The sequence below is a fragment of the Rhodamnia argentea genome, chromosome 8 (genome assembly GCF_020921035.1).
Source record: "Rhodamnia argentea isolate NSW1041297 chromosome 8, ASM2092103v1, whole genome shotgun sequence".
In the NCBI taxonomy this organism is placed as follows: domain Eukaryota; kingdom Viridiplantae; phylum Streptophyta; class Magnoliopsida; order Myrtales; family Myrtaceae; genus Rhodamnia; species Rhodamnia argentea.
In genome coordinates, this window is record NC_063157.1 from 2,137,675 (window position 1) to 2,164,457 (window position 26,783).

General features: G+C 40.1%; 1 protein-coding gene and 2 pseudogenes across 1 annotated transcript; all 3 read right to left on the reverse strand.

The window, feature by feature from the left end:
- Positions 1 to 4,495: 4,495 nt before the first annotated feature.
- On the reverse strand, positions 4,496 to 5,274 carry LOC115738002 (annotated as a pseudogene).
- A 4,741-nt stretch (positions 5,275 to 10,015) lies between these two features.
- LOC125316158 lies at positions 10,016 to 10,701 on the reverse strand (annotated as a pseudogene).
- Positions 10,702 to 15,498: 4,797 nt separating this feature from the next.
- On the reverse strand, positions 15,499 to 21,905 carry LOC115737908 (ABC transporter C family member 8). Its single transcript, XM_030659102.2, has 12 exons — positions 21,735 to 21,905; positions 19,570 to 21,518; positions 19,165 to 19,485; positions 18,980 to 19,066; positions 18,284 to 18,886; positions 18,017 to 18,181; positions 17,636 to 17,930; positions 17,337 to 17,551; positions 16,954 to 17,259; positions 16,774 to 16,837; positions 16,329 to 16,568; positions 15,499 to 15,773 (listed from the first exon to the last, which is right to left on the reverse strand). Exons 1-12 carry the CDS (start codon positions 21,757 to 21,759, stop codon positions 15,643 to 15,645), a joined length of 4,401 nt encoding a protein of 1,466 aa, XP_030514962.1. The 5' UTR covers positions 21,760 to 21,905; the 3' UTR covers positions 15,499 to 15,642.
- Between the last annotated feature and the right edge of the window lie 4,878 nt (positions 21,906 to 26,783).

A 26,783-nucleotide genomic window follows, 5' to 3' on the forward strand; every position in this document is an offset into this window, starting at 1 on the left:
ATAACATAGTGCAATCCGACCAAAAAAATAAAATAAAATCAAATAGCGCAAAATCTAGTGCATTGGTTTAAATAGAACTTCTTTCTTTTACTTTTTGTTTCTTTTTAATAGATTTTACCGGAAGGCCAAAAAAACTCATCTCTGGCTTTTAAAAGCACAAAATGAACACACGACGGGATCGTCAGTCATGTCAACGAATTCTCCTAAAAACACTTTAGAGGTCATAGTCCTGCCTGGTTCTGACCCAGAACTTCTGGGTCACATGTTTAACTTTTCTGTAATATGACTATGTAAATTCATTCAAAAGAAAATTTCCAAATGTTATAACGAGCTACAGTGCCATTTGTGGAAAGTCTAAGCTGCATCGAGCCAAATCAATTAAACACATGGCATGGACAGAAGTAGAAAAGAATTAATTTATGGTACATAAGTATATGAATATTATTCTATTTTATTTTTCTTAAACAGGGAATCTCTTGTCAGATAGGAAAAAATATATTTGGGGGGTTGGTTTTTTTTTTTTTTTTGGGGGGGGGTGTGGTGGGTTGTTGGGGGCACTTGCATAACTATCTAACGAGTAAAAGATCGAAAGAATTGAGATTTTAGTCGAGGATCGATCAATGCTTATTCGTGTCGTGTCCATCAGTTTTCTAAGGCAGCTAATAGAGGCCAAGGCCAGCGACTTTCGCCGAGGTTGGCCTCACCGGCCCTAGCCTTTGGCCGGTCACCGGCAGAAGAAGAAAAGAAAAAACAAGAAAGAGAGAAAGAAAAAAAAATAATTTAAATTGTTAGAATATAATTACAAATTATCCAAGTCAGTTCCAACCGGCATCCACATCAACGTTTGGCCGGTCAAAGTTGGTTGGATATATTGTATTGACACAAATGCAAAAGATTTAGGATTGAATTGGCAAAAAAAAAAAAAGATTTAGGACTGAATTGACACAAATACAAAAGGTTTAGGACTGAATTGGCAAAAGTGCAATATGACTTTTTTGACAATTCTCTTGAAGTTAAATGAGGCAAGAAAAACATTTTATGTCAACCCAAAAAATGCCTTCAAAAGTTGAAAAAATGACTCTCTTCTTTTCTCCATGTATTCATTTACATTTCTTTCTTTGTAATTTTTTTTATTCTTTTTCTTTTTCTTTTTCTTTTTCTTTTCCTTTTTCTTTTCCTTTCTCTTTCTTCCTTCATTGATCACAGGCCTCGACGATCAACCATGATGTGGGCCGGTGAGCTCAAACTCGCTGAGACCGGCCAAGCTCAAGCTGGCTTTTTGCCAAAGCAAAAAATGCAAAAATTAATTTTTATAAAAAGAAAATAAATAATAAAAATAATAAAATTGTTGAAAGAAGTGCAAAGAGAAAATCAAATCCGATTTTCCATACCAAACAACGAAAACTATTTTTCAGGTCTTTTTCAAATTTCAACCGAACATTAGAAAATATTGTCATTTTCTTGGAAAATAAATTTATGAAAAATACTTTTTAGAAACGTTACATTTTTTGTGAAATGAATAGAGCAATCCATTTTCTTTCGGGGCCGTGTTTTCTTACGTGGCCGGTGGCAGGAAACTCCCTTCACTCGTACCTATGATTGCTGGGTACAAATATGAATGAAATTCGTATTTGACCATGATTAATTTCGCATGATGGTAATCAGATAAAAGGCATCGTTAAAAGGGAGTTCAATTTAATTGGAGTCGGAGTAAAATGTTTTTTTTTTTTATGATCCAAGATTCGTCGGTCGTAATCGGGCTTCGCCCTTTCCGATGGCAACTATACCCGGAGGGAGGCTGGCCCCACAGCCCACCAGCAAGGCCCCCCCACTTAAGTCCGAGAAACGTGTTGGGAGAGTTTCAAACCCCTGAATGTGGCTTACGCCGGTGCCTAAGGGTTTGATTCTCACCAAACACGCCATGCCCGTGGTGGGTGTCAGAGTAAAATGTTGCTCTCCTCTTTTATCTAAATGTCGGACTTAAAGTTTTAACATGCTTTTACAAGTAACAATGGCCAGAAACCAGGGCCATTTGCTTGAGATTGAGATTATGCTATTGAGAGTCGTGGTAGGCTTGGTTGATGACTCGATCGGTCGTCGAAAACCGAGTGAAATTACTAAAAAAAAATGAAAATTTATTACACTTGTGCCAATTTAGTTCTTAGCCTTTCAATTGTGTCAATTTAATTTTGAACATTTTCTCAATTTATCAATTTTAGCTATAAATCGCTAACGATGTAGTTAGCATTGGTTGTCTTACATGGCACGATAGGTGCTAAAATGAAAGCTTTTTGTTATTTTATAATTTCTGATTTTTATGAATTATTATTATTATTATTATTATTATTATTATTATTATCCTTTTCCTTTCCTTATTTTTTTCCTTCTTTTCTCTTTAAAATAAGTGTAATACTATAAATAATAATGATAATTATAATGAATTCGTACAAATTTAAACACAATGACAAAAACTGTCTAGGTCAATGTCTATCGTGCCACGTCGGACGATTTTCAATCAAAATTGACCGGAATGGTTGAATTGGTAAATGGTAAAAATGTTTATGGCTTTTTCAATAAATTTCCTGCTTTCGGAAGATGTCGGATCTGGTTGATGTGATCAGAGGCTTGTTCGCTGAGCACACTAGCGTATGATCTTCTAAGGCAAACTTAGACCAGGATCTAAACGGCTGGTGACACAATTGTAGTTATCAAGAATCGGATTGGCTTCGCTTGACCTAAGTCGCCCGTGCCTCTAATCTCTACGGGGCTTCAGTGAGACCAGCAAGCTAATGACTCAAATCGACCATGGGCAAGCCGGTTGGCCAGTGGCAATAGCCAATGGCGGTGGTGATAAGGACTGGGAAGTGAATTTCAATGCTTAAAATCTTGTACGATGTGGACTTCATTTATTTCGTGGAAAATCTATATGTTGAACGGAGATTTCTCTAATTTCGATGGATTACACTAACCCACAAAAAACGATTAAGATTAGGAAAATTATTTTTGAATTGTCAATTTTGCACAAAATAAACGAAGCTGAATCAGTTTTCGCCAATAACTATTATGAAGACATGAGAGAGAGAGAGAGAGAGAGTAAGGGCCTAAAACCCAAGTAGCATGGCTTGCTAATCATAAAGCCCTTGGCCCATAAGTTTACGCTTAAAGATTTTGATCGCCAGATAGGAGGATGTCATACAAGCAAATAACATGATTTTGGAATGGCGATACTTGAACATCTTATCGAGTTTTCCTTTTTCACTAGCAAATTGAATAAAAGCAAAGGTAGCACATGCAAAAAAACATGGCTGCTTGGACAATGTGGATCTAACTAAAGAATTGTTCATTGCTATTCAAAAAACGTATAATACTTGCCCGTAACTTTATACACAATTATCTTCTTTTCATAAGATGTCAAAACGACGTTGTTTGCTTATGTAAAAACGGAAAATTAAAAACATCGTCGTCCTGCCCTGCGTACTTGCCGGACCCCTCCATATAGAACCTCCTCTTCTTTCCACTGCGATTCATCGCAATTAATACGCATTCTATGCTTTTGGCATAAGATCGGCCGATGATTTCTAAATTCTGCGATTTTTAATCTGGATCATGCGTACTTTCCAGAATTCCTTATTGAGAAAAAACACAACAGATGCTATTCATAAACGATATATTTGTTGCAAACCATACTTTTGATTGAGAAAAAGCCCAACAGAATTATTTTTGCGGAGGGTGACTTAGATAAATTACCTTCTTCAAAATCGGAGGGTCATATACCAAATAAGCTGGACTTGACCAACACTGAATGTTAGACGCAAGAAATTTCTCCATTTCGATTCCTCATTATGATCTCTGGAAAGTAATATTCAAAAGAAAAAAGAAAAGAAAAAAAGGAACACCAAACTTAAAAAAAAAAATAATACGAAATATTCTCTGTACTATTGCTAAATTCCTTTTATGATTGAATCTCGATGGAGGGCAAGAAGCCAAGATAGCAAACTAGAGATACAATAATGTCGTTGAGCAAGATCCCATTTAAATCCCACATATATAACATCAACTTTCTAGGTTCCTAAATATCACCGTTCATTGAACCTTCATCAATTTGTTGAATCTTCGATTCCTTTCTTTTTTTCGAGAGCAGTTTACGATAAGTATCATGTTCGAGTATGTATGTATGTATGTATGTATGTATGTATGTATGTATGTATCGAGTTTTCCGTTTACAGAAATAACTATAAGAGATAATTAGACAATCAAACGAAATTTACCCCAAAAAAAACACTATCAAAAAGAAGAAGAAGAACCGCGAAGGCACGCATCAGCATCACCCTCGATTTGCATAATTGCCTATATAAATGCGTAGGAACTGGAGCGTTCAAAATGGTACGCAACGTACGTAATTAATGCATAACGTATAACGATTCACGTACATAATTAGTAAAATCATTGGGAAGCTCCATTTACATTTAAAAGTAATTTCTTCCCACGATCGGAAGTTCACCATCATTACGAGTCGTCGTCAGCACTTTTCATCGCCATCATCATGTCCTCCTTCGCTTTCTCTTTGTCCAAAGAAGCCACGACTATCTCTTCCAGCTTTTGCAGGTTCAACCTCACTATGGTGTCGGCGAACAACTTGGTGTCTTCACAGGTGTTCCCTTCGGGGAGTTGCACGGCATAGGACTCCAAAACCCAAGTCACGACGTCCCTCTCTTCTCCATTCATTGTCACCTCATTCACCGAGGTCACCGAGCAGTAAGTCGGGAAGCCGATGGTCGCCTCCGATAACCCTAAGGCTCAGCACGCGCCTCTCGTCGTCGAGGACCTCCAATCTCTCTGCGCTCGTCAAGGCAGGCATCCCCGAGATCACCATGATGTCGCGCGCGAGCTCCCAAACCCAATCTTGACGAAGTGCTTGTACCTCTGAGGCTTCGCAAAGTTGCGCACCAAGGGCCACACGGTGCGGGCCAGTGCGTCGATGTGCCGGGCCATGAGGGATGTGCACGCGTTCGGGGCCGCCACGCCGAGGGCGCGGTGGGTTCGGATGACGGATTTGAGCCTGGCTGAATCTTGGGGTGAGAGTGCGTATTGAGAAGAAATCTCGTCGTGAGGGTCAATGCCTGTCATTTGTGCGGGGATCAGTTGCTTGGTATGAGCAGGAGGAAACGGCAAGTGGGGAGGTTTTTATTATTGGATCGTGGTGATGGAGAGGAAAGAGAGGAGGATTGGAAAAATGAGATTATTCTCTGCCAAGAGGGTCCAAATAAGAATAATTTTTTTTTACCCGATTCACATCTATTCTTACAAATTGAATAATTGGGAAAAATCTAAGATTATTACTAGTTATATCAATGGTGATGGACGTGGATTGTCTAGCAAATATGTTACACAGTCTATGCATCATATGACATTCTAGCCAATTGTCATATTTGGGGAACTTCAAGTTAGGGGCATTAAATATCTGAAGGGGGATACATCTAGGGTTTAATTAACAACCGTTTGATTTTCTATTGCCAAAGAAAAAGCTGTAAATATTAAGTAAGAAATACTAAGACTTGTATACAATATAATATTAAATTTTTATACAAGAATGCTGTAAATATTAAGAGACTTTTACTTCTTCTTTTTTGTCGAAAAGAGACTTTACTTAAAAGTGGTTTAATAGCTTCATATTGGGTGTTACAATACACATATTATACCGCACGACATCTTGACGCCGGGTCGTGACTAGATAATTCATCACTGTCTATCACACCGGAGACTCTGGCAGAAAAGAGTAATTGGGAGTTGACACGGGCTCAATTAAACAGAGTATTTTGTATGCACTTATTCATTCGAAGAATAATATTTATTTAATGTTACATCCTTATAAGTGAAGCCATTGGTTCGTGGGATTCTAATGTAATTAAAGTCCGGAAAACTGTCCAAAAAGTTAATTCTAAACCTTTTAATCGAGATAATTTATTTCTAAGCTTTTTTACGGTTTGTCAATTTAATCATAACCCTTTCAATTATGTCAGTTTAGTACTAAACTTTTGAAGTTTTGCTAATTTATTCCTAAACTTTTGAAGTTTTGTCAATTTAGTTCTAAATTTATATTGGCAAAAAAGACTACATTAACAAATTATCAAAAGATTTAGGACTAAATCATCAAATTGTAAAAAAAAAAATTAGAATTAAATTGTTACTATCAAAATGTTTATGACTAAATTGGCTGTCGTAAAATAGATTTAGGACTAAGCCCATCCTCTTCCTAGTACATATAATTATCGACATGAAGCGGCCAATGTAGATCCCCAAAACTAAAATTTGATATAATTAACACGTATTAAAGCTTCCTAGAGGTTGACTAATATGCAATTTTAAAATAAAATGCTCTCTAATAAATTTTCACGTGGGCCGTGCCATTGTAATGTGCGATATGGGCTAGTGTAGACTTTCTCTCTCATTCCCTCTCAATATAAAACATAAATTGAAGCACAAATATTTAGATGGATGACAAATATTGACAACTTGTGTTAATTTTAAACCAATTTTCCAGTACATTTCACTCTTTTTTGAGTGGACTTGGAATTTGATTTTTTTATGGTTTTTTCATGTGGTCTCCGAGTGACCACAATTCCATCGCCATTGATCAAGTTGTTTGCATCTTTCCAAATTTACTGTAAATTAATCCCAATTTTGTAGTGCATAAGCCACATTAAGTGTTGTTTCTTTATTGCTAGGTTGTGAACTTTATCTCTAGAGACATTGATGTGTCTGCTGGGGCTTTCTCTAAGGTTTGGAGGATTGTTTCCGACAACGATAGCATTGGAGGTTTTTAATTTCAGTCATATGTAATGAATATGTCTAAGATACATTTGTTTGTTTATTCGATGACATTAAAGCATCTAACATATAATTTATACCAACTTTTTTTTTTCCGTTCATTTATTTTTCCACTATCATTGGGGTCCTTGACTAGTTTAGGACTCTAGCTATAGAGGATAACCCCTACCATAACACTTGTACCAATTTTCTGACCAAATAAATTAAGATTGCAAAATGGTTCTTCTGTATACACTTTTTAAAGGATAATTATACAAAAGGTCCTAAATTTATTGTACGAAGGCCAATTCAGTCTTAAACCTTTCAATTATACCAATTTAGCCCTAAACATTTTGACGATTTTCTAATTTAGTCATAAACCCTTTTATGTGACAATTCAGTCGTAAATTTTTTGAAAATTTGACAATTTAGTGCTAAACTTATTATTTGGATATTTGGCCGGAAGAACTACATTAGCAAATTGTCAAAAAAAAAACCCCTGTTTGTATATCTACTCGGGAAATTATTATAATTATAGTATATAAAATATGATGAGGGGAAATTTACCAAATATATATATATATATATATATATATATATATATATATATATATATATATATATGATGAGGGGAAAAGTGTCAAAAAAGTCCTACACCTATTGCATTAGTGCCAATCAATCATAAATCTTTTCTTGGTGTCAATTCAGTCATAAACCTCCTAAACTTTTTGTATTTGTGCCAATTCAATCCTAAACCTTTTCTATTTATGCCAATTGAGTCAATCCGATCAATTTTGACCACAAATTGCTAAGATGGACATCGGTTGTCTTATGTGGCACTGACTTTTTTTAATACTATTTTTTTCTTTCTTTTTTCATTTCTTGAAATTTTTTTTTTTTTTGGATTGGGGGTCGGTAACCCTCGCCGGCACCGGGCGAGGGCGTCGTGGCCCTTGTCGACATTGGGCGAGGGGGTGGGGCCAGCAAGGGTAGCCAGCCCTCGCCTAGGGCCAATAGGGGTCAACCGGCGACCCTTTTCGGCCCCCAATCCAAAAAAAAAAATTGCAAGAAAAGAAAAGGAAGAAAAAATAAAATAAAATAAAAATTAGCAAGCCGGCGACCATTTTCGGCAAGCTCTCAAAGTGATGTTCAATAATGCAGGCATCCTTTTCAATTCACTCTCCCGCCAGAACTAGCAAGCAACATTGTGTGTTGACTCGTAGGCCTCTAACGTCGTTGTCGCCACCGCCGGCTCCAGCTCGGGTAGTGGCGCTAGGCAGCGGCGTTAGGCGGCGTCATCGTTTCTTCCCCTTTCGAAGAAGTCCCGATAATATTTCCCAGAGAGACCTTCCCACGGAAGAACCCTCCCGCGACCAACTCCCCCTCTCCTCTAAACGGGGGTTGCTGCGGTAGACGCTGGTGTCACTAGGGACGAGCATTGTGGTCAACGCAAATGGGGAGCCGCCATTTCACTTCTAAAGGCTTTGGAAAGGCCTTTAGATGGGAAATGGCCATTTCGTGCAATCTTCGTGCATGATAATAAAGCATAAAGAGCGGCTGGTTTGACAAATAAAAATAATGTCGCCTTGTGAATTCATTTACTACGGCATTGCTTGGACAATACATGCTTCAAACTTTCAAAGTTTCAACCAAAAAAATATTTCAAAGTGATGTTCAATAATGCACGCATCCTTTTCAACTCGCTATCCCGCCAGAAATAACAGGCGACTGTGTATGTCAACTCACCTGCCTTCAACGTCATCGTCATTGCTGTCGACTCCCGTTCAAGCGACAGTGATGGGCGGCGTCATCGCTTCTTCCCCTTCCGAAGAAGTCTCGAGAATATTTCCCAGAGAGACCTTCCCGCGGAAGAACTCTGCTGCAACCCACTCCCCCTCTCCTCCGAACGGGGTTGCCGCGGGGATGCTAGCAGCATTAATGACGGGCATTGTGGTCGAGGCAAATGGGGAGCGGCCATTTACCTTCTGAAGGCTTTGGAAAGGCCTTCAGAAGGGAAATCCATTTCGTGCAATTTCCGTGCACCATAAGAAAGTATAAAGAGCGGCTGATTTGATAAAAAAAAATAATGCCGCCTTATGAATTTATTTACTACGGCATTGCTTAGACAATACATGCATCAAAATTTCAAAGTGATGTTCAATAATGCAGGTATCCTTTTCAACTCGCTCTCCCACCAGAAATAGCAAGCAACATCACATGTCGACTCGCCGGCTGCGATATCATCATCGCCATCGCTGGCGGTTTCCAAATAGGGAGCGGCCATTTCCCTTCTCAAGGCTTTGGAAAGGCCTTCAAAGGGGAAATGGCCGTGTCGTGCAATCTTCGTGCACGATACTAAATTATAAGAAAAATGACTGATTTGATAGAATATTAGTTTGAAATCATGTCGCCTTACAATTCTATTTAGTAGGGCATTCCTCAGACAATACGTGCATCCATGCCGTCTGATTTCATCTTGACAAAATTGACGTCACAAAAAAAAAAAAAAAGATACCTGCATTATTGAACATCACTTTGAAAGTTTGATGTGGACTTGACCAACACTGAAAGTTAGACGCAAGAAATTTCTCCATTTCGATTCCTCATTATGATCTCTAAAAAGTCATATTCAAAAGAAAAAGAAAAAGAAAAAGAAAAAAACGAACATCGAACTAAAAAAAAATAATACGAAATATTCTCTGTACCATTGCTAAATTCCTTTTTATGATTGAATCTCGATTGAGGGCAAGATGCCAAGGTAGCAAACTAGAGATACAATAATGTTGCTGAGCAAGATCCCATTTAGATCCCACATATATAATATCAACTTTCTAGGTTCCTAAATATCACCGTTCATTGAATCTTTATCAATTTGTTGAATCTTCGATTTCTTTCTTTTTTTCGAGAGCAGTTTACGATAAGTATCATGTTCGAGTATGTATGTATGTATGTATGTATGTATGTATGTATGTATCAAGTCTTCCGTTTACAAAAATAACTATAAGAGATAATCAGACAATCAAACGAAATTTACCTTGAAAAGAACACTACTAAAAAGAACAAGAAGAACCGCGAAGGCACGCATGAGCATCAACCTCGATTTGCATAATTGCCTATATTAACGCGTAGGAACTAGAGCGTTCAAAATAGTACACAATGTAGTAATTAATGCATAACGTGTAACGATTCACGTACATAATTAGTAAAATCATTGAGAAGCTCCATTTACATTTACGAGTAATTTCTTCCCACGATCGGAAGTTCACCATCATCACGAGTCATCGTCAGCACTTTTCATCGCCATCATCATGTCCTCCTTCGCTTTCTCTTTGTCCAAAGAAGTCACGACTATCTCTTCCAGCTTTTGCAGGTTCAACTTCACTATGGTGTCGGCGAACAACTTGGTGTTTTCACAAGTGTTCCCTTCGGGAGTTGCACGGCATAGGACTCCAAAACCCAAGTCACGACTTCCCTCTCTTCTCCATTCATTGTCATCTCATTCACCGATCGAGGTCACCGAGCAGTAGTCGCGAAGCCGATGGTCGCCTCCGATAACCCTAAAGCTCAGCACGCGCCTCTCATCGTCAAGGACCTCCAATCTCTCTGCGCTCGTCAAGGCGGGCAACCCCTAGATAACCGTGAAGTCATGCGCGAGCTCCCAAGCCCAATCTTGACGAAGTGCTTGTACCTCTGAGGCTTCGCAAAGTCACGCACCAAGGGCCACACGGTGCGGGCCAGTGTGTCGATGCACCGGGCTATGAGGGACGTGCACGCGTTCGGGGCCGCCGTGCCCAGGGCGGGGTGGGTTCGGATGACGGATTTGAGCCTGTCTGAATCTTGGGGTGAGAGTGCGTATTGAGAAGAAATCTCGTCGTCAGGGTCAATGCCTGTCATTTGTGTGGGGATCAGTTGTTTGGCATGAGCGGGAGGAAACGGCAAGTGGGGAGGTTTTTATCATTGGATCGTGGTGGTGGAGAGGAAAGAGAGGAGGATTGGAAGAAGGAGATTATTCTCTGTCAAGAGGGTCCAAATAAGAATAAATTTTTTTTACCCGATTCACATCTATTCTTACAAATTGAATAATTGGGAAAAATCTAAGATTATTACTAGTTATATCAATGGTGATGGACGTGGATCGTCTAGCAAATATGTTACACAGTCTACGCATCATATGACATTCTAGCCAATTATCATATCTGGGGTAATTCAAGTTGAAGGGGGATATGTCTAGGGTTTAATTGACAACCGTGTGATTTTCTGTTGCCAAATGAAAAGCTGTAAATATTAAGCTAAAAAATACTAAGACTTGTATAGAGTATAATATTAAATTTTTGTACAACAATGCTGTAAATATTAAGAGACTTTGCCCTTTTTTTTTTGTCGAAAAGAGACTTTACTTAAAATAGGTGTAATAGCTTCATATTGGGTGCTAGGCATTTTTACAATACACGTATTATACTGCACGATATCTTGACGCCGGGTCGTGACTTGATAGCTTAAATAACGTGCTCATTTGATATGCAAGTTCCATTTTTTTTTTTTTTGTAATATTATCCAGGTGTTTGGGTTCTTCGAGTACCCAACTAAACCCCATCAAGTGCAGCAATCCCGCTATCCAACATGTACACCGGATAATTATTAGGGACACGCCGCTATGTTGCTCCTGGAGATGGCCTAGCTAGAATGGCTCAAGTGTGGCGATTCAAACTCAAATCTGGACGACGAACCCGATTACCACTTTTCTTTATAAGCAACTTATTTAGTGCACAAATTTTAGTAAACTTTTAGTATTCCTAACATCGCTCATTCGTATGGTTCCTCGTCCCATAGTTGGTGTATGCGACCACTAGTCTTGATATATGAAACAATCTGACCAATCAATGACGAAAATGTAGTGGTTCATCGTACTTGCTAGCTAGGCTCCTTGAGATGTGAAAATATACGTGCAAAGTGGAATTTTTGTTGGTAATGCAAAAGCAAAATGCGCAGGTCCAAAAGAATGCTTGGGAAATAAAGTCACAATTTGGCAACTTGCTGATATCAAATTCATCACTCTCTATCACACCAGAGACAACTGCAAAAAAGAGTAATTGGGAGTTTGACACGGGCTCAATTAAACAGAGTACAAATATTTGTATGCGCTTATTCATTGGAAGAATAATATTTATTTAATCTTACATCCTTATAAGTGAAGCCATTGGTTCGTGGGATTCTAGTGTAATTAAAGCCGAGAAAACTGTCTAAAAAGTCAATTCTAAACCTTTCAATCGAGACAATTTATTCCTAAACTTTTTTACAATTTGCCAATCTAATCACAACCCTTTCAATTGTGTCGGTTTAGTCCTAAACTTTCTGAAGTTTTGCTAATTTATTCCTAAACTTTTGAAGTTTTATCAATTTAGTTCTAAATCTATATCAGCAAAAAAGAATACATTGACATATTATCAAAAGATTTATGACTAAATCATCAAACCGTAAAAAAAAGTTAGGATTAAATTGGCACTATCGAAAGGTTTATGACTAAATTGGCTGTTGTACAATAGATTTAGGACTAAGCCCATCCTTTTTCCTAGTACATACAATTATCTGACATAAAGCGGCCAATGTAGATCCACAAAACTAAAATTTGACATAATTAACACGTATTAAAGCTTCCAAGAGGTTGACTAATATACAATTTTAAAATAAAATTCTCTCTAATAAATTTTCACGTGGCCCGGGCCATTGTAATGTGCGATATGGGCTAGTGTAGAGTTTCTCTCTCATTACCTCTCAATATAAAACATAAGTTGAAGCACAAATATTTAGTTGGATAACAAATATTGACAACTTGTGTTAATTTTAAATTAATTTGCCAGTACATTTCACTCTTTTTTGAGTGGACTTGGAATTTGATTTTTTTTTTATGGTGTTTTTCTGTGGTCTCCGAGTGACCACAATTCCATCGCCATTGATCAAGTTGTTTGCATCTTTCCAAATTTACTGTAAATTAATCCCGATTTTGTAGTGGATAAACCACTTTAAGTGTTGTTTTCTTTATAGCTAGGTTGTGAACTTTATCTCTGGAGACATTGATGTGTCTGCTAGGGATCTCTCGAAGGCTTGGAGGATTGTTTCCGACAACGATAGCATTGGAGGTTTTTAATTTCAGTCATATGTAATGAACATATCGAAGGTACGTTTGTTTATTTATTTGATAACATTAGAGCATCTAACATATAATTTATACCAACTTTTTTTTTTGTTCATTTATTTTTCCACTATCAGTGTGGTCCTTGACTAGTTTAGGACTCTAGCTATAGAGGATAACACCTACCATAACACTTGTACCAATTTTCTGACCAAATAAATCAAGATCGCAAAATGGTTCTTCTGTATACACTTTTTAAGGGATAATTATACAAAAGGTCCTAAATCTATTGTACGAATGCCAATTTAGTCTTAAACCTTTCAATTATGTCAATTTAGCCATAAATATTTTGACGATTTGCTAATCTACTCCTAAACCTTTTTATGTGACAATTCAGTCATAAACTTTTTGAAAATTTGCCAATTTAGTGCTAAACCTATTATTTGGATATTTGGCCAGAAGAATTATATTAGCAAATTGTAAAAAAAAAAACCCTTGTTTGTATATCTACTCAGGAAATTATTGTAGTTATAGTATATAAAATATGATGAGGGGAAAAGTATCAAAAAAGTCCTAAATCTATTACATTTATGCCAATTCAGTCTTAAACCTTTTATTTGTGTCAATTCAATCCTAAACCTTTTGCAAGTGTGCTAATTCAGTTATCAACCTTTTATTAGTGCCAATTTAGTGCTAAACTTTTTGTATTTGTGCCAATTTAGTCCTAAACCTTTTGCATTGATGTCAATTGAGTCAATCCGATCAATTTTGACCGTAAATCGCTGATGTGGACGTTGGTTGTCCTACGTGGCATGGTTAACGCTGAATTTTTAATACTATTTTAATATTATTTATTTTTTTAATGATTTTTAATATTTTTTCTTCCTTTTCATTTCTTGCAATTTTTTTTTTGGATTGGGGGCCGGCAACCCTCGCCGGCACTCGAAGAGGGCACCGCAGCCCTCGCCTACTGCGGGTGAGGGCGAGGGGCCAGCAAGGGTCGCTGGCCCTCACCTAGGGCCAGCAGGGGTTAGCTGGCCCCCAATCCAAAAGAAAATTGCAAGAAAAGAAAAGAAAGAAAAATATATTTAAAAAAATTAAAAATAGCAAGCCGATGACCCTTTCTGACAAGCTCTCGAAGTGATGTTCAATAATGCAGGCATCCTTGTCAACTCGCTCTCTTGCCGGAACTAGCAAGCAACATTGTGTGTTGACTCATCCGCCTCCGACGTCGTTGGCGCCGCCGCCAGCTCCCGCTTAGGCAGTGGCGCTAGGAGGCGTCATCGCTTCTTCCCCTTCCAAAGAAGTTCCGAGAATATTTCCTGGAGGGACCTTCACATGGAAAAACCCTCCCGCGACCAACTCCCCTTCTCCTCCAAACGGGGTTTGCTGCGGGAGACGCTGGTGTCACTAGTGACGAGCATTGTGGTCAACGCAAATGGGGAGCGGCCATTTCCCTTCTAAAGGCTTTGGAAAGGCCTTTAGATGGAAAATGGCCATTTCGTGCAATCTTCGTGCATGATGATAAAGCATGAAGAGCGGCTGGTTTGACAAATAAAAATAATGTCGCCTTATGAATTCATTGACTACGGCATTGCTTGGACAATACATGCTTCCAACTTTCAAAGTTTCGACCAAAAAAAAATTTCAAAGGGATGTTCAATAATATATGATCCTTTTCAACTCGCTCTCTCGTCAGACATAGCAGGCGACAGTGCATGTCAACTCGCCTACCTCCAATGTCATCGTTGTTGCTGTCGACTCCCGTTCAAGCAGCGGTGATGGGCGCCGTCATCGCTAAGAAGTCTTGAGAATTTTTCCTGGAGAGACCTTCCCGTGGAAGAACCCTGCTGCAACCCACTCCCCCTCTCCTCCGAACGGGGTTGGCACGGGGTTGCTGGCAGCATTAGTGACGGGCATTGTGGTCGAGGCAAATGGGGAGCGGCCATTTCCCTTCTGAAGGCTTTGGAAAGGCCTTCAGCAGGGAAATGGCCATTTCGTGCAATTTCCATGCACGATAATAAAGCATAAAGAGTGGCTGATTTGATATAAAAAAAAATAATGCCGCCTTATGAATTTATTTACTACGGCATTGCTTAGACAATACATGCATCAAACTTTCAAAGTGATGTTCAATAATGCAGGTATCCTTTTCAACTCGCTCTCCCACCAAAAATAGCAAGCAACACCACATGTCGACTAGCCGGCCCGCGATATTGTCACCGCCATCGCTGTCGGCCCCCAAATGGGGAGCGCCCATGTCCCGTCTCAAGGCTTAGGAAAGGCCTTCAGAAGGGAAATGGCCATGTCGTGCAATCTTCGCGCACGATACCAAATTATAAAAAAAAATGACTGATTTGATAGAATATTAGTTTGAAATCATGTCACCTTACAATTCTATTTAGTAGGGCATTCCTCAGACAATACGTGCATCCATGCCGTCCGATTTGATCTCGACAAAATTGATGTCACAAAAAAAAAAAGGTTTATTTAACCTTAAAACAGTGGTTCTGGTACTTATATAGACTCCAAGGAATGGTTCTGGTACTTATATAGACTCCAAGGAATGATAATGTAATATTACGTACTATTTGACCAAACACATGAAACACCTTACATATAGTAGATCAATTCCACGCAACTTAAGCCACACCATTATACCCACAATGGAAAATTATTTATTAAGTAATGATAAATAAGAGGCCTTAGCAGTGATATTTGTTAAAATTGTGGTAGGAGCTTCTGCGGCAACTTGACCAGTATTCAGCAACTAACTTGGAGAAGTAGGAGTTGGTCTCCATCAACTTTGAGGGCTCCTCGTACTCCACGAGATTTCCTTCAAATGTGGAGCAAAAAAACACCAATGAGATACATGTTAAAAGTACATAAAAAAAAAAATCGCGGTATTTTCTATTACGAATCCATACGAGGTGCACAATGTAATAATTTAATTTATACGAACCTTTATGAAATGAAGACTCACATTTATTAGTGGAATGAATGCAATTACCACAGTTTGAAACTATAAAGTCGTTAGTGTATGAACCCTACATGTGTCAGTGATTTTTTCACATATCAGTGTCCCAAATAAAAGAAGTTACTCACACAATTAGATTTTTCTTTTGACCAAAAAACAAATATCTAATTGTGTAAGTAACTTCTTTTAAAACCAATTTTTGCCTAATCCACGGATAACTAGAAAATCATTGGCTTAACACGACATGATCTTTGAATAAGTTTGCCGGGATCCCAATTCATCCTGGCTTTTCAATTTCCTGTCACATCGACAACGAGACGGATATGTTTTAACGCTTCACGATTAATCAAAAATTCGAATTAGAAAGATAAAATTATATTATAATTGTACCATAGAGGATAGTTAGAAACGTACCATAGGAGAGGACCATGACCATGTCACTGTCTATGACAGTGGGAACTCTGTGAGCCACGGTGATCACAGTGCAATCTGAGAACTCTTGCCTGATGATCCTCTGAAGCACAGCATCAGTTGCTGAATCGATTGAAGCGGTGGCTTCATCAAGAACTAGGACTCTGTTCCTCCTCAACAGAACTCTTCCCAAGCAAAATAGCTGCCTCTGCCCGGCACTCCAATTCTCTCCTTCATCACTCACTGTTTGAAATTTGACGTTCACATTCCCATTAGGATACAAAAGAGTCCAACCATTTTGACTGAAGGTATGATGATATTGGTACATGCATGCAGTGTAAGGTACTGTTGCATAGCAACGAGCAATTATTGTCGGATCTCAGTAGGATTTTAGCGACTTTGAAGCTGTGACTAGATTTCGATATGTGATGTAACAAACGATGCTCACCGGAGGAATCGAGCTGATTCAGTAGGCTGCTAATTGTGGCCTTGAGCTGACATTTTTCCAGAGCCTACAGATCAAGAGATGAGCAAGGGTTGGTTTGCCACATCCATGAAAAAGATTATCTAATTGGAAGGCATATTATGAAGATTGAAATCCAAAAATGAGCACTTGTGTGCATATTACCATCCATATCTCCTGGTCAGAGTAAAGGCCAAGAGGGTCCATGTTAGTCCTAACACTGCCTCTGAACAAAGTGGGCTCCTGAGGGATGATGCTCAGCTTCAACCTCAAGTCCTTCAATCCAATGGAAGTAATGTCTAGCCCGTCGATGTAGATCTTCCCGCTTGCTGGCTCAACCAATCGAAACAATGCGCTGATCAGAGTCGTTTTCCCACTTCCTGTTCTTCCAACCACGCCGACTCTGCTTCCTTCTTTGAATGTGCAAGTGATTCCCTTCAGCACGAGCGGTGCGTTGGGACGGTACCTTAGCTGAAACCAAGTGGGAAAAAACCCTCCGTATTAACAACCTGGAAAAAATTTCTGATATTGAGTTGCAAATTTTGTACCTTCAGTTCTTGCAGCTCGATTCGACCCTTTGATGGCCATGAAGATGGGGGCCTATGATTCTCCACGACCGCTGCAGGCTCAGATGGTATGTGCATGAACTGTTTGATCCGCTCGACCGAGATAATGTAGTTTGACAAGTAGCAATACCACCGGATCACAAAAACATGCGTACCCGTCAAGGTAAAAGCATAAGAAAGAGATAGACCAACAAGCCCTGCAAGACCAGGATAACCAAATTAAACTAGTACTTTCGACAATGCGATAAGTTCTCGCTGATTTCATGTAAATTTTCGGTTACCTGGAGGCACATATCCTTGAGGAAGTAGAATCAGAAGAAGAGAAGCAGTGAGTAGGGTCAGGTTCTGAAGTGCTTCTATTCTCAGAACTAGCCACTCCATAAGTGCATTGGAGTGGAAAAAAAGTTTCGCATCGGCGTCCACGAGTTTCAGGAAATTGCAGGAGAATCTGTCTACTGCGTTAAAAGCTCTAATGGTGACCACGCCTAGGGATGTCTCGGCCGCATAGTTCATGAGAGGAGCTTTTGTCGTTCCGTTAATTCTTATTAATTCGCGTGCCGATGCCATGTAATATGCCTTTTTAGTTGAGGGACCGAACGCGGTTAGCCCTTCATGATCAACAGATATAAACAAATTCAAAAGGTCTAGACTTAAAAAATCACCTGAACATATTTTGCAGCAACCATTGCGAAAGTCGCAACGATGAGAACTTGCCACGTGACTGAGGCCATAATCCCGATTATAGCCAGAAGCTCAATTCCAGCAGCTATCACAAAGATGATCGAGAAGGGGATGTCAAAGTCTAGTATACTCAAATCAGATGATGCCTGCAAGGTTATAAATGTCAGCCTAATTCTTCATATGGTTAGTGCTTGATAGAAAAAGATAGTGCTGAAGATATAGAAACTTGAATGTGGAAATGATCTTACTCGGGTCAGAATCCTCCCCACTGGAGTAGAATCGAAGAACACCATCGGAGCTTTGAATATCGAATCAGTGAAGCCAGAAAAGAAGGCCTTGGAGGCCTTCATACCCAGATGAGCTGCAAAGAAGGATCTCAAGTACACGAACACAGCACTAAGCGAGGAAATCCCCGTGAAGACACCGACTAACGTGCCACTACTAATGTCGGGAAATTGAATAGCTAGTGCTAGCCAATAGGTGGATGCAACCTGAAGCACCACAAATGCTAACTGCGTCTGGAAGCTGAAAAACAGAAGGGTTAATCCTTTCGACACCAGTATGTAATCCCAGAACGGCTTCCACCCAGCATCACCAATCTCCTTCTCTTCTTCTTCTGTAAGTTGCACTCCCGGTCGGGCCTTCTCGGATATCTCGACTTGTTTATTCTCTTTAGATTCCTCATGCTTCACCACAATGGAATCCGCAGTTTCACCAGGGATTTCACAGTTTGAAGGTCCAAATGTGGTTAAAACTTCTTTGTGAGCATTCACAAGCTGTTCAAATGCTGTTCCCGCTGTCAAGAGCTCCTGGTAGCTCCCCGACTGTGTAACACGACCCTCCTCCATGAGCTTCACAGCACAGAAAGCAATTCATGTTTAGCTTATCCGAAAAAGAAAGTACCACTGGCCTGAACTTTTTTAAGTATGAAAACCAGTTCTTACCAAAATTCGATCCATATCCGAGAGAAATTCCACTTGGTGAGTCACTAGGATGACCATCTTATTTTCGAGCATGCCCATGACACAGTCCTGCAGTAAAAGACTCGATTTAAGCACGACAGGCTTGTTAATCACTGGTGTTTCTCTGCTTCATTTTACCCTGGGAAAATATGACCTCAACTTCTTACATTGAAAAGTATTGCAGCGGTGTGCGCGTCGACCGCGCTGAAAGGATCATCGAGAAGATAAATGTCTGCATCGTTATAGACGGCCCGAGCTAGTTGAATCCTCTGCTTCTGTCCACCACTCATGTTGAGCCCTCTCTGGCCTATCTCTGTGAGATCTCCATGACTGAAGCTACTGATATCTTTATCCAGTGCGCACGCTTTTATGGCCTTCTTGTATCGAGCCTCATCCATCGGTTTTCCGTAGAGTATGTTGTCCCTAATCGTCCCGCTTTGGATCCAGGAAGTTTGAGAAACATAGGCGGTTGATCCACATATTTTAACCTAGATTAAGATACATGAAAGAATTAAAGTTAGGTGCATGACAGAGGTGCACATCTAACAGGCATAGATGTCCTGAAAACTCACAGTTCCCGTGGTTTTGGTTATTTCTCCCAGTATAGCACAAAGAAGCGATGATTTGCCCGCCCCGACTGGACCGCAGACCGCGATCTTCTGCCCGCATTTGGCTTCCAAGTTTATGTCTTTCAGAGTCAAGATTGCAGATTCCACGTCCCAAGCAAAATTTCCTGATAAAATCTGTATGCTCATAGAGCTAGGCGAATCCTCCACTGGGACTTCTCTTATTCTATCGTTCTTTAGCTCGTCGTCCGCCAAAAATCCGTTGATGCGATCGAAAGACACCATCATTTGGATCAATATAGAAAGGGCCTCAGGGATCATCCTAACAGGCTCGCCCATTGCCCGCAACGTTGCAAGAACCGTGAAGATAGTACTAGCGTTCAATGGGGCGCTCTGCAGGAGAGCGCAACCTAGGAATATCACCGAAGAAACAATGGTCGGAGACATCCAATAAAGCACTGTACCGTAAGGCCTCTTGAATTGGGCTTCTGCCAGCCATTTCATCTCGGTGGCACGGCGCGACTCGATCAAGTTTCTGAATCTTTCTTCCCATGACTGCAACTTTATGATCTTCATGCTGTTCAGGATCTCTGAAGTGGACCGGAGACGCTCATCTTGGGCGATCATGAACTGGGACTGGCAGTTTTGTATGATCTTGGCGAAAGGTACATTCAGGATTCCGCAAACGAGGAGCGGGACTAAGCCTGGAAGAGCGCCAATGCCAATCACCGCAAAGAGTACACCGATGGACAGGAAGAGTTGCAGTGTGAGGCTCCAAGTGGAGTGGAACCACCAAGGGAATTCTCCCATCCGATACGCATCCACCGAGATGTAATTCACGATTTCGCCAGTTGAGTGTCGTTTTCTTGCGGTGCTGGAAAGTTTCAACTGCTTCTTGTAGACCGCTACCATAAGAGCCGATCTCATTCTCATTCCGGACCTCCTGGAATCAAAGAAGTAATGTCTCTGCGAAAAGGACTCGACTAGCTTGGCAAGCATCAAGCACCCAATAATGGTGAACCCTTCAGACAAATCTCCCCTGCCTCCATTCGAGTAATTCACAAACCAGTACAGTAACAAAGGGGAAACAACGACCGCTACTGTTCGGCAAAGCGCGCATAAGCCAATGAAAATGTTCTCCTTGAAGTATACTTTCGCAATGGCCTTAATAACCAAGTAACCCTGCGAACCCTTTTGATCGCTTACAACCGAATCCCACGCAAGCGCAAATTTTTTATAGGCCAGATCAGCTTCGTCCTCAGAGACCAGAGATGGGATGTCCTGGAACTCTAGCAGTTTCGAGTACCCCAAGCGTAGCAATGGATTAATCCAAGCAAATGTCAACTTGCTGAGACAGGTGCCACAGCCGAGCTTTGACCAGGATTCATCAGGCTTCTCGCCTAATAGAGGTTCGTATAATTTCTCATCCGGGTTTGGTTCCGGAACCACAACATATTTCCTGGAGGCACAGAACAGAAGGAGAAAGTTTATAGGCCAAGTCACAATGTCCAGAACTCCGATTCCGAGCCCTTTCAACAAGAGCCTGATGTTCAGAGCTGTGACGAGCAAACAGAAGGCAACCGACCAAAGAGTGACCAAGGTTCTCATCCACTTGGATTTCACAGCAAGCAACGAAACCGTCAAAGACATCCATATCAATCCTCTAACAAAGTGAAGAAACCAGCTCTGAGGTCTAGTTACGTCGGTTTGAAGCATAAGACTCTGGAGAGCGGTAGCGAAGTGTGCGAGGCTACTAAATGCGCAACAGACCGCCACGACAACGAGTAACAAGTCCCTCCTAGTGCCGTTTCCGGCAGAATGGCGGTTTCTAAGGCTGACAGCGATCCACAAGACGTAGAAAGCGCAGAGGAAAAGCAGGTTGGCTCCGTCGATTATGCTCCTCTGGGTGCAAGTACCCAAATCAAGCTCCCCGTCACATATCCAAGAGAATGCCTCTGATTTTCAGCACATAAGAATAGAGGATCAAGAACTAAAAAAACCGAAGCAAGCCCCTGTCATTACCGACTAAGTAAAGCTACAAAGCATGCATTGAAAGGCAAAAAAGCACGGCGAAGTCTCAATGATACAGTACTATGAACAGAGAATATCAGTTTCATTCATACAAAAGGAACAATGTCACAGAGACATTGTTCATGGTAGTGTTCATGTACCAGGAAAGGTCCAGAGAAGAGCCATGGATGGAATAAACTTGGGTGGTTCTCTGGGCTCTGGGCTCTGAGCTTCTGCTCCTTCTCAAGCACACCAACTGATGTACTATTAGTTCAGATATGAAAAATGAAGAGATGTTCAGTGAATGAGAATGAAGGGTCTAATAATGATAATAACGATCTTGCCCCCAGATTTGACACTAAGCAGAGAAGAGAACTCTGAGCTTTCTTCCTCAGAATACAAGTCTGGTATATACAAATATATTCTGGATTGATGCTCTTGGCTAGTCTTTGGGATCTTATAGAATGAAAGCATTTTTGTTTTGAACGTTAGGAGATTGCTTGTCTTTATCCTGTCACGACCACGTACATCGATCTTGGTACTCCTCCTTACCTATATGGAAAAAAAAAATGTACACATGTAGAATGGTCTTTGTCTAAACCTATATAACACCGACACGACACGGCACGGCACATGATACAACACGCCGACACGTGATCGATCTCTTAAAAAATAGAGAATTCCGACACGTTGGAACGCATGGTACAGTAAATATGTATTTTTATTTATACATGAAAAATCATCATTTTTATAATTCTACAAACAAATAAATAACAAAAAAAGCCAGAATAAAAGAATAAAATTATCATTTTTATATATGTTTTTCCTTTTTTCCTCAAAAAAGAATAAAATAAAAATGAGAAAAAGCCACTAAAGCATAACCCTCCCACTTCAAAACCTAATCCCACCCAATCCCCAAGCACAGCACAATGGTCCTCGGCCCCAACCCCCTAATTTTCCATTTTTTTTTATTCCAGCAGGCACAGCAATGCAGCTCACAATCGTTCGACTTCCGATCTCCGACCGAGTCCCTCTTCAACCTCACCAAGTAGACACGATCCCAACTCCCTCTCTCCCTCAAGCTCGCCCACCTCGTTCACAGCTGCCCCCATGTCGAGCTCCACACCATGTCTGCCATCCTCCTCCGCAAGCTCCTTGGGCGAGGCGAGGCAGCGTAAGGTGAGGCCACGGTGTCGTTGTTGTTCGAACGGACACACAAGTCTCTCTTGTGTCCGTTCGGTTGACCACGTGTCCGAGTGTGTCCGGGCGTGTCCAGCATGTGTCGGACATCGACAAGGGTCGGATACGGGGAAAATTGAGTGTCATTGCTACATAGGTGTGAATCTCAAATCACCTCCATCACAGTAATTACTATCTTCTGGCAGTTTTATTATTAAATTTCTAAACGCCTGTTCACAGATCTTGCAGCTTTTTGGCATTTTGGATTTAGCCAAGACACGACGTGCGGCATTTTCAAATTGCTACCAGCTGCAGACTTCCCTGAAAATGCTTTTCTTTTCTTCTTGTAAAGGTTGGTAAACACTAATGTTCTCGTAATGGTTGAACGCTCGAGCTTCCGTGGCTTCCCATGAAAAAGTTGGAGTTAGACCCGAATTTACCTCTATCGTTGTAACATTCCTTCACAGTTTGTAAACTTAAAGGCCTCGACCAGTGGCCGGCCGCCTACTACCGGCCCTAACTAAAAAAAAAAAAAAAAGTGAAAAAATCATTTTAAAAAAAAATAGAAAAATGTTAAAATATTATTAAAAATTATCCACGTCATCGCTAGCCACCCCAACTCGGCAATTTCCGGCCAAATTGAATATGTACAAAAAAGTTCGGAGATCATATTGAATATATTAAAAATTTAGGAACGAATTAGCACATCATATATTGAGCCAAAGTTTATGAATCATTTATATCGGTTTCCCTAAGTAGAAATGTATCATTTTTCTCGGTTTAGATAATTACAGTGGGCCTGTGATAATGGTAAAGTTTCATTCCGCCTCATACTTCACGAATTGAAATTGATTTTTGGCAACGCCTCCAGCGGTACTATGAAAGCGTGCTCCACGTCAGCTTTGAACTTAGAATTGGAATGAGGATCCTGGCCTGTTTTGTCTCGTTAGGATGTTCTTATTGGCTTTTTTCGTCTCCTAAATAATGATTTGATGTTAGTCTCATCAGGTATTAGGATGTTCTTATTGGCCTTTTTTTGTCTCCTAAGAATGATTAGATGTAGCCTCGTTTTATGATTTTTCCATTTTCTGCACGACTTCTCGATGTATTTCAGCAGTCCATTTGCTTCACGTTTATTTGTTTTTTATTCTAGTCTATTTTGGTCTGTCAAGCGAAATTAAAGATTACTGAGCCGTCAATTTTCAACACGTTGGCACGGTATAATATTTATTGGGGAAGCATATTTTTTTCCTGACCACACGAACTCGACGCGTACCCATGAATCGCCGGACCCGACCAAGTACACAACATCTCGCGAACATGTTTCTTGGGACCATTGTTTACGAGTTTGGCTGTCATTAGGAAAAAGAACGAAGGAGTACTTGCCCTTTGTATCGTTATCATTCTTGGGACGAAAACCACAAGCTAAGCTATTTAATCATGTGATGATGGGGATTAAAATTAGTATTAAAACGTTAAACGACGGCCCAAATGACTGCCGTTTCGAGCTTCAATTTGGACACGACTCTTCTTGGATCAAGGGCTTGGGGACAACCTCTTTTGTCCTTACGCTTTCAACCCCATTCCAAGATTCGTGCTTAGTGATTCCTAACTCGGTTTCCTTCACAGCGTTTCTGAAAAAATTCCACAAGTTGTTCATAAAAATATTTCCTTCATTAGCTAGCGCCAATAAGAGAAAAAGAAAAATGTTATATGTCATTTTCTTTCCTCTGGACAGGGCCAAGTACGTAATCATTTAGAAGCGTTCACGTTAGGCTGTCCATGAAATAAGAGTTTAGTATAATCATCTTTCGACCGATGATAAAAGGACAAAAAAAAAAAATTCCAAGGTATTCTCAACGTGACACATTTATTTTGAACTTCTTTTTGTGACGTCAAAAACTCCAAACCGTGTCCATTGTGACACATTTACCCGAACTTTTTCCTTGTGACATAAAGCACCGCAATCTTGTATTTACATGATACATTTGCTCTCCATTAATATTCCGTCAGATGATATTTTTCAGCCAAAAATGTTATTTTTATATCATTTAAGTTATGTGGGCGCTACGTCAATACCATTTGCTTTCCAGCGCCTATGTAGGCAGATTCTTTACGGTCCTCATTCGCATAACTTTAACGAATGTGTCACGCAGATACAAGTTTAGGAATTCAGGCGTAACATAAAGTCATAGAAAGCATAGTTTGTGATTTTTGATGGTTTTTCCCACAGATCTATGTATGTGGCATGCTCTCAAAAGGATCGAGGAATTATGCATATGCAATTCGAGTTGTGGGATTTACAATTTAATCGAGACGGACACGTTGTTCTCCTTGGACACTATACCCAAAAGATTGCCTCGTGTTCCTTCCTTTTCGCAAATTATTTATTTATTTCAATCTTTTGGCAGAGCAATAATCACTGCCTTTTGAGGGTAGCAATTAGCAAGGCAACAGTGGCTACGATTTTGAACGTCGGTTTTGACCGACAGAAAGATGATATCGAATCCTCTCTCCTGTGCCAAGAATAGCAATGTGGCAATCATGTGTCATGATCGTTTCCATTGCTGTTGGACCAAAAACACCAACATCTTGAGAAAAGGCAATTAGATCCTCGAAATATCAATGTCCACTTAAATTCCAAAAACGAAAACGTACAAAAGAAAATCATTAAGCTCTAGGACAGCTCTGGGACACAGTCCGAGGACCGTCCAAGTCGTTCTCCTAATTAGTGTAATTAATCAAATAAATTTACGAATTATATCTATCCGGACAGTTCTGGCCTTATTTTTCCCGATGTTACGGGTTTAGTCCTTTATACCGAGGTAGCAATTATGCGCACACGCTGGAGGTTGAGATTCCTTACCTTAAGAAACACAAACATTGCACTAATTGCAAGACAAGCATCAAATATCTATATATCCGACTTTAGAAATTAGATTGGTTGCCAAACCTACCTTCCCGCGTCATGCAAGAAACGATGTGTCGTGCTTTGCATTTGCCTCTCCACCAAATGTAAGTTCAACACTTTTCTTTTTCTTAGTAGAAAGCGAATGATTTTGTCGCTTCACTTGCATCGCTTAACTCTGCATGCACTTCTCATATGGTAGTCGGGATACAATAATTGCACAAGCTTCGAGTGACGTCTATACCTAAAGTAAGCGATTCGAAGAAAATCCAACCCCGTCATCCTATTTCATCAAAAGGTGGAAAGCATATGATTATGACATAACGTTAATCGATTCCTAGATAATTTAATCACCAATGCTCTAACATTGACGACGTTTGCCCTAGTGAAATATCAATCATTCTTGTGGAACATTGGAGTCGGAGTCGGAGATTCTTTCTTCGTCCAATTGCGCTCCATTGCCAAATGGGCCTCAAACGATATTATATTGCGTAAAAATCGTAAACCCAATCGAGCTGGGCCTAGCGAGATTATAATAATTTTGGTGGGCCAGACATGAACGGAATAAAGTACCCTCATTTAAAACTCTAAATATGTATTTTTTTTTTCCATCCAATTTGAATTTAACAAAAAAAAAATGCGACTTTGATAAATCACCGCATCAGCAATTACATTGGAATTCCGGACAAAGATTTAGGACTACATCGGCCAAATTGAAAAATTTATGACCGATTAGGTAATCATCCATTCTCTCGCGCATGCTTTAAGTTTGCTTTCGGATTGGATATGCTACGGGTGCAATCACACTTGCATCATTTGCAGGCATAGGCCTCGCGGGTGTAATTCAGGTCGCTTGCTTGGGTGTTTTTAACGGATCAATGGAGAACGGATTGCGCTACGCTCATGCTGGTCGGCCATCCCCTTTTCACGGCACGTTACGTCAACCCTTTAAATAGCTGCCAAAGTACGTGCCGTAAGGCTGTTAGGTACATCTCTTCTAGCATGAAATGGCAACCAAGTGTCTATGGATCGTATCCTTAAGTTAAAGGTTAAGTTATGCATGTTTTATTCATGCTATAGTAATGAAGGTCCGTCACGAATCTCATTGTTGCGTGTGATTTCG

Bases quoted from the DNA above. Each gene is read 5' to 3' on its own strand.
- LOC115737908 (XM_030659102.2), bottom strand. From the start codon at position 21,759: ATGGCTCTTCTCTGGACCTTTCCTG. The intron at 17,260-17,336 runs GTACAAAATTTG...ACTTGGTTTCAG, and splicing joins TCGAGCTGCAAGAACTGAAG to CTAAGGTACCGTCCCAACGC. The intron at 15,774-16,328 runs GTACGTTTCTAA...CCACATTTGAAG, and splicing joins GGTCATGGTCCTCTCCTATG to GAAATCTCGTGGAGTACGAG.